This window comes from Vigna umbellata, chromosome 1, assembly GCF_029865625.1.
Source record: "Vigna umbellata cultivar VRB3 chromosome 1, Vumbellata_1.0, whole genome shotgun sequence".
In the NCBI taxonomy this organism is placed as follows: domain Eukaryota; kingdom Viridiplantae; phylum Streptophyta; class Magnoliopsida; order Fabales; family Fabaceae; genus Vigna; species Vigna umbellata.
In genome coordinates, this window is record NC_142165.1 from 92,394,973 (window position 1) to 92,403,664 (window position 8,692).

Here is an 8,692-nt window from a genome sequence, read left to right on the forward strand (position 1 = left end):
GCTATCATCCCTTTGAAACATGAAAGAGATGAATGTACCGTGCACTTTTCAGGTAGGGTTATCACAACATAACAAAAAAAATAAAAAAAGATATAACATGCACGAAATTGATTACAGACTAAAGAGAATAAATTCCCAATTCGAGTAATTTGCGGGATTGTAGCTTTTTTTTTTTTTTTTGTTTAAATCTTTTAGTTGTCTCTGTGAGATTTTTTCATTTTGATTCCCTTTTATTGGAATTTCCAATTAAGTCTTTATAATTTCATTTTGATTCCCTTTTATTGGAATTTCCAATTAAGTCCTTATAAGTGGTAATTTGCATCAAATAAAGACTAAAACGAACGTTTCGAAAAAAATGAAGACCAAATTGTACCTTACTTTGAAAGAGGGACGAAAACCAGAAACGACCAATAGTTTAGGGACTAAAAACATATTTAACCCTACTTTTTACAATAATCTTTCTTTATTTACATATAGGCTCGTGACTAGGAGAGATATTAGGGTCTGAACTATCTGAGTCTTGGTCCATATAAAAAGGAGTGCTTTCCCTATTATATAATAAATAAAATAAATTTACATAATCATATGCATTCCTTCCTAGTGTATTTAACATTAAAAAAAATTATGATTAAAAGTGCTTCTATTTTATCTCTTAGAAGAGAATGAACTACAAAAACTCAACATACTCGTATGAAAACATTATTGAAACGACTTTAGTTCGAGGAGTTTGAGTTAAATTTAATCTGCTTATACATCTAATATTACAATTAAAAAATAAATTTATATTATATAATTATTTGTATACCACTGCGCGCGCCTCTCTCTTCTCAAAACCACTGAAGAAAAAGCAATAAAGCAATAGTATCTTTTATATCTAAGTTTAACATTTAGTAACTTTCTTTTTCTATTAGAAAATTGATACGGGAATTAAATACACATATTTTTAAAAAACAAAATTGATGACTAATTAATCAATTTTTAAAACCAAAAGCAATCAAAAACATATATTTCCCAAATAAAAATATTACTACGACATCTTATTGTAATTAGTTTTTTTACATACATTGAATGCTTTATTTTAATTTATTATCACATCAGTTACAGCGTTTGGCAAGTTGTGATTTTCAAATCATTATCTTACAGTGCAATAAGTATGTCAACAAATCATGGAGTGATATAATAAAAAAGGCGTGTATTATAAATCAGCTAACACAAAACAAAACTCCATAAATGAGTAAAATCCCTCATTCCCGGGGAATGAAAGAAAAAAAGAAGAAGAAGCAAAGCCTTTGTTTTCTGGAAACAGATCAAGATAATATAAACCATACTTAGAAAAGGAGATAGGGATCAAATGAAAAGATTTGCACGAGGGAAAGTTCTCAGAATAAAACAATAACACAATATCACTTTTTTTCTTTTTTAATTTTCAAGCCAACCGTAGGAAGCAAATATATTTCAGACATTCCAAGAGACATTTACTGTAATGCCAGGACTTAGTTTTTTTTTTTTTATTTATATTGTGAGGTTTAGCGGGAGAAGTAGCCCCACCAATCTAGTGCACAAAAATTATGTAAAAATTCATAGGGTATACCTGCCCAAGTCCCATTGTAACATAAGTTTTAATGGAGCTAGGAACTTGCCCCAAATACACGGATTCTCTGTTGAATTTGAACCCTGCAGCAGGGACAAGCAGCCTTACCTTTTCTTCCATACTCATCACCGCAACTAGCACACATAACTTGGTGTGCACATGGCAAGAAAACAATGGAGACTTCATCTTTCATACATATAATGCATTCTCTGTTGCTATTCACTTCTTTATCTGAAAAATCGTCCAGGTTATCTAATTGTTGAAGCAGCCTAGCAATGGTCTCTCTTTGGGGCTTTGTGCCCTCAGAGTCGCTTGTGGGTGAAGTGCTTGATTGGTGATGCAACTCAGCAGACTGAGCAGAGGCTTTAAGGCGCGAAAGTTCCTGTTCCAATCTTAGTAGATCATCCTTGTGACGCTGGAAATCTATCTCTATCTTCAGACGCAAAGCCTCAATCCTCCTCTTATTATTAGATTCAGCTGCTTCCTTAGAGCGCCGTTCCTCTTCAACTACTGCTAAGGCTTCCTCTTTAGCCTTCAACTCCTCCTTCCACTTCACCTGTAACAATTTATAACACAAAATAAGTGCTTCAGCAATATCAGTATTATCACGGAGATTTCACTTTTCACGGAATAATGATTTAGTGGTGAGGAGAGCAAAACAACCGGTAAAAATCAACAGATCCAGGTGTAATAATCATCAATAACTAGATTATGCACTTAGAGAATATAATTTAAGGATCATCAAGGATTGAAGGAAACAAATTCACAGTACGCCTAGGCTGATAGCTGGAACCAAATAATCTACATACTGTTAATCACTGTAAATAAAGAAACGTTTGTTTTTTGTTCCTAAAAAACATTACCTCCTTATAGTTTCTTATTTATGAGAAATATGACAGGTGTAGTTCGTGGCCTCACTTTCCACTTTAGTTAATAATTTCTCGTTATATGGATCACATTTGTCACATTTTAATAAATGAGAGATGATTTTGTTATGGACTAGAAGCAAACATTGTCCTATTGTCCTATTTAACTCATAATTAATTTTAATCTGATGAGATCAAGGAAGCATATGATAATAAACAGCAAAGAGATACATCTCATAATATGACAAAGGAGTGGTTTCTTTTATTTGGATTAGTTTGGAAGATCATCGTATGGTGCCAATAGCCAGGAAAGGGGCTACAAACGTAAATATGTTAAAGCCTCACTAGATATTAACTCAAATCAAAATAGTTATGTGTTAATACTACAATACCTTTAACATATGTAAGAGATATATTATCAAGCATCTAAAGTGTAAACTTCTACATGACATGACGGAATAAACACACCCAAGACTCATCTCAATAAATGCGATTGGCTACAATCACAAATCATCACCATTGGGCTCTATGAAATCAATAGTAAAAACAACTAAAATGAATGAAGTTAGTTTATCTTTAAGCTACATTATCCTGCTTCCTAAAATATCAGAGGCATTTTATATGCTGGGATGAAGTTAAATCCCATTCTCCATCAGGACATATGCATTTTGAAGATCCACTCACTTTGCATAACAGGTCCAAAATATATGCCTGAAGACCAGATATTTTGAATTTTTCAGGTTTGTCAATTGCATTTTATCAAATTCCGAGTGTAACCAATCCCAAAAAGCAAACTAGTTAGATGGCTGCTATACCAAATAGGACAAAATACAACAACATTAATAGTCAACAGACAAAACCCACTAGTCCTTCAAAATTTTCGATTACAAAGTTTACCCATCAGATATTTAATTCATCGCATTAGTCTTTCAGAGATCTAAAATCTCAAGATATTGGTTCCCATAAAAGACTATAGTTATGAAAAAAAAATCTTTCATGGTCAAATTTGGTGACAGATTATACATTTGAGAGAAAAGATCTAAAATTTTACCAATCTAATCCTTATCAAAGGACTAAAATGATCACAATGACAATTATCTTTGAGAGACTACTTTGATGACAAAATATTTGGAAAAGTGAGACTAATTTGATGATCAAATTTTGTAAAGTACTAATTGGCCACATAACTTTGGAGGACCTAATTCAGAGTTCTTTAAACTTATGAAATACACACCATCCTCAATCAAAAGTATGATTAACAAGTCAATAACACAAAAGCTATGAAGTTATAATTGAGTGGATGATGCCATGGCCGTGAGGAGTAAAGAAAGAACACAGCATCATAATAAAAAATAACAGACCAGAGAGCTGTATTATGATGCAATAACAGTATTGACTGGAAACAACACTAGATATCCGTGGGTTGCCTGAAAATGACACATCTTTGGAATGACCAGAAATGATGCCAGAAAACTGTGGTCCGTGGGCAGAAACAAAAGACAAGCCAGGTTTGATGGCTTTGTCCCAAGAAGGGGGAGTTTAAAGATTTTGAATATAATTAAAAACCTTGAGCAATTCTGGAAAAAACAGAAAAGAATGCACATAAAACAAGTTTAATAACGCAGAGAATAACAGGATGTGAAGAAGGGATTTTGTCCTCATGCAGAATAGCTGCTGCACTTTTCTAGGACAGAGACTGCAACCCAAGGTTACAATAGCAAATTGTGACATAACTAGATTTTCATAACAGTCAGAGGCTTCTTAACTGCCACAGAGCTGTTATAATATGCCATTGATAACTTTTGCTTTGTCAATAATATCCTGAGCTGTCATTATTTTCCAGACATTAGGTTTGTATTATTAAATGGCTGTGGTGTGTTGTATTTTAACAGCACGCAATCCCATAACAGTGCATATATACATATTAACAAAGTATGGACGAATGTAGTAGATGTGGACAATTTAAATTGTCCATAGAAATCAAGTTCTTGCCATGTACTCTATCCTGACATAAATGTCAATTATGCATCCAACCTGATCACAGCTTTCATAAATCTCCATCCTTCAAAGCATACACAGCACATGCAATAATATGAAGAAAAAGAAAGAAAAAAATACATTTCATCCGTTTCAAGTCACAATTATTAACAACTGCCCTGAAATATAAATTTTTAAAGTCTTCAATGTTAGATATGCATTCAATTGCTCGGGTTAAAAATTACTAAAATTCTTGACGCAGAAACAATCAATTCCAATGTGACAATAGCAAACTGTGTCACACTAGTCTAGGTCATATTGATGTTTTAAGTTTGAAACTTTTTTTCCTTTTCAGAAAGACCATGAGGTGACTCCAACCCCTTGACAGAGACTGATCCCTGTTTGGGGTCTGCTTGTCCCAGGCCACACGATGCTTTCCAGATTTTCAGATAACACCACTCGAGCAACGTAGCAGTACAGAGCAGTCCCTGTCTTCTACAGGGGCTGCAATTGCGGGCAGTTTAGTATATCAGTTTAGCAGACCAAATAGTGGCTGTAGTGATGCTATGAGCAGATTCCAACAAATCCTTCCGCACAAAAACATTAGGGTTTTAGGGGACTAGATTTTAGGATTTCAATTCCTATGAAATCTACAACTGTAATGGTAGTGAAAATGACAAAGAAAAAAGTCTTGGATGTAGAAGATCATGATTGGTGATTCCAACCTAAGAAACTCGTATTCAACTTTTTTATTGATATGTTACTGATATGTTTTGCATATAACACCACCTTTGACTTTTTATTTTAATTATAAATGTCATGAATTGATTTATTTTTATCATTTTTGAGAATTTAAATCATGCAGTATACATTATTAAAACTACATAAAAATTAAAAAATAGTAGTTATCCCACTAAGACCATTTTAGGGCTGACCACAATCTGCCACCATCCATGATTTAAAACACTGGTAGTTCCAATTGGGGTTTCCACTTCAAGCCATATATGTAGATCAATTTGCAAGATTGGGCTACACTTTGTGGTTGAAGTACGTTATTTTTATTGACAAAGATGCAACGCAAATCCAATTAATGCAAACATAGGTAAAAGCTCAAAACCATATTTTTTTTCTTTTTGGTGGACAGTGTGTGGCGCTGTTAAACATAATAATGGGGTATAAAAAGCAAACCTCAGCCTCCTGTTGACACTGTCTAATCTGAACCAACATTTCTTGTGTCTCCGATATCTTCTGTTTTTCACCAGAAATCTCTTGCTGCAGCTTAGCTTTCTGTTTTTCCCAAGCTAGAAGTTTTTTTAAACATTTTTTCTCCCTTTTAGCAACTTCTAAGCAAGCTGTCACTGACTCTGATGCACTTAATTTAGAAGCCTCCATCTCTGCTTTCATTTCTGCATTCTCAGTTTCTAGTCTCCTCACAGCTGCATTCGCAAGGTCCAGTTGACCACTGGCCTTTCTCAATGCATTCTCCATCTCTGAGAGCCTCTTCATGGTTGTGTCCTCAAGGGCCGGTTTCCCTTTCTTCAATTTCTGAGTCTCCTCTCTTTCCATCCGCAACATCTTGAGCTCAGTTAGATCACTACTTAGCTTTCTAGCTGCCTGCATTGCCTTCTGATGAGCCCAGTCTTTTCGCTCATTGACCTGCTTCTCAAGATCCTTAATCTGATGAAATAAAGTGACTATGACCTCATCCTTCTGATCTTCCGCCACAAGCTCCAAATTCTCATCAAGATTCAAATCACGAAATTTACTCAGCACCGAATTCACAGCATCTTGGTTATCGACATTCTGTGAATCTCCTCTAGATTGATCAGCCGGGTCTCCTGTCCCGATCGCAGCAAAAGAATCCAAACTATGTGCAGTACTCCGCCCAGAAATGGTCTTTGCCTGCGTCTGTAACTGCTTGGAGTTTGCCCTAAAACCAGCAGCAAACATTGCAACATTTCTTTTCAATAAGGCCTTCATTGAAGGAGACAGATTAAACCTCTTCGGAAACTCAATGTCTCTTTGTAGCTGCAAATTCATCTCTGTCCCGCAAGAGAATACCCCATTTACAGGAAACTCCAAGCCTCCCCCATTTCCAAATCCCCACCCTCCGTGAAACCTACAAAAAGCCGGCCCCATAACACCAACCGAATTGCCACAACTCTCACCTGAAGCCGGAGCAGGGTTCCCAGTGCCTGGCACAGGAATATCCATTGCACTAGCCCTCCCAACATGAAGATCATTCATGAGCAAACACCACATGGCATCACCTTTGCTCAAATGTGGCCTCACCTGTTGAACCAAACACACCAAAGCGGCCACAGAGTACTCCTCTAACTGCCTCAAATTAGAGAACACAGGCTCAGTCTCATCCATCTTCCCACCACCACCATCACTATTACTATTTAAATACGCCAAGGAATTGTGCAAAATATTTGTCAGCGCATCCATGCCACCATAACAATGCCCATTTCGAAGCATGGCCTTAACAGCAACATCCTCATCGTAACCCAACGCAACAAGCTTCGAGACAGCTTCATTGTAAATAAACTCCAAGTTTTTCAACAGAATCTCTTCCAATTGCTCCTCTGTACAGTAACCCCACCCGGTTTCCTCCACATTAGGGTTTGAATTTAGGCTTGGGGAAGAATCATTGGAAGCCGTATGGTATCTGAAGGGCTTGAGACCAGACTCGGCTATGGATTTGGATATGGCATCCTTGTCGCAAGAATCCGTGTCCGGTTTCGCCGATCGCGGTCTCCGATTAGCCCTGATGTGTTTTTCCCTCATGGTGCAACCCATGTAGATTTCTGCGTTTTTGTGGACTTTTAGAGGGAGGTGAATATAGGGGCTGGAGTACGAAAGATTGGGTATGGAAAAAGAAGATCAAGATCGAAGCTTGATTAAAGAATGGTGAGATGAGGATCGAGGGATAGTGGGTGAAGAGGGAGACGAGAGATAAATTGGATTTTGATGGAAAAAGAAAAAAGAAAAAGAGAAAGAAAGGGTTGCTGATTGGCTAAGCGTTATTGGTTCTGAGAGAGCTCAGTGTTGAGAATCATCACAACCTCTCTTGGTTCAGCGTTATTGGATAGATAGGTCTTTCAACTCTCCATAAAGGTTAATCCTTTTCTTTCTTCAATTTCTTACGGTTATATTAGTTAAATTATTTGCAATCTTTCATTTACTTCTTTAAATTAAATTTTACTTAGTGTTAATTATTTAATATTTTTTAGGAAATTTTCGGCACAATTTTTCTAGTTAAAGGGCACTTGCATTTTTTTTCTTTAAGCTCTTGTTCACCTGAATAGATTTGACTAGAATTAGAAAGAATGATTGAATGAATTTAAGATGATTTAAAGAAAAAAAATTGTTGTTTATTTGAATTGATTTTGGAGGTAAGTGAAAGTGAATTTGGAAGTAAATTCTTTTAATCTGTCACATGAATCAAATTCTACATTAATTCTCATAAACATTACTTCCAAATTCACTCTCACTTGTCTCCAAAATCCACTCAAATAAATAACAAAAAATTTACCTTCAAATCCTCTCCAATCCATCAATTACTCTTGCTCAAATTCATTCGAGTAAACAGGACTTAAACAACGCACTCATTCCTTTCATGGATATTGATTTTACAATTTACATTTTTTTTAAATTTACTCATCTTTTATATTATAATTTTATCAAAAAATATGTTAATAGATATGTATTTTAATATATATATATATATATATATATATATATAAAAGTAAAAATTAAATAAGTATAGATGCCAATGCATACTAAAGTTATATATACACAAGTTTTCTTTTTGTGAAGCTAAAATAAATTCAAATATATATTTATATTTGTATTATTAATTAATTTTAAATACAAATATGTTTTCATTATCAATTTCATTTATTTACTGTTAATATATTAATACTTAATTATACATTTAGTCATCGTACTTATTCTCAATTTGTTCGATTGATTTAATTTGTTTTTATTATTTTTTTAAATTTAATTTAGTCATTTCATTTTTTAAAATAGCATCTAATTTGGTTATTTTTCTTAAATTAACCTTAATGTCGTGTTGGTAATTTTTTTAAAACATTATCTAATTTGCATTTGATAAATGATCTAACGTCACCTATTAGACGTCGAACCCACACATATTTCACGAAAAAAAATGATTGGTGACACTTCTATAAATAAGTTAATGTTATAGACGTTTGATACGGGTGGTCCCAGACGTCTATATTGACAAAAATGT

At 34.5% G+C, this 8,692-nt stretch overlaps 1 protein-coding gene across 1 annotated transcript; it reads right to left on the reverse strand.

Moving 5' to 3' along the window:
* Positions 1 to 1,385: 1,385 nt before the first annotated feature.
* Positions 1,386 to 7,509, reverse strand: LOC124836342 (RING/U-box superfamily protein). The gene is made up of 2 exons (XM_047311492.2): positions 5,623 to 7,509; positions 1,386 to 2,147 (listed from the first exon to the last, which is right to left on the reverse strand). Exons 1-2 carry the CDS (start codon positions 7,234 to 7,236, stop codon positions 1,629 to 1,631), a joined length of 2,133 nt encoding a protein of 710 aa, XP_047167448.1. The 5' UTR covers positions 7,237 to 7,509; the 3' UTR covers positions 1,386 to 1,628.
* Between the last annotated feature and the right edge of the window lie 1,183 nt (positions 7,510 to 8,692).

What these genes read in the sequence shown, in the direction of transcription:
- LOC124836342 (XM_047311492.2), bottom strand. Translation starts at nt 7,236, where the DNA reads ATGGGTTGCACCATGAGGGAAAAACACATCAGGGCTAATCGGAGACCG. An exon ending in AGTGTCAACAGGAGGCTGAG is followed by an intron (nt 2,148 to 5,622) that starts GTTTGCTTTTTA and finishes AAATTGTTACAG; the next exon opens with GTGAAGTGGAAGGAGGAGTT.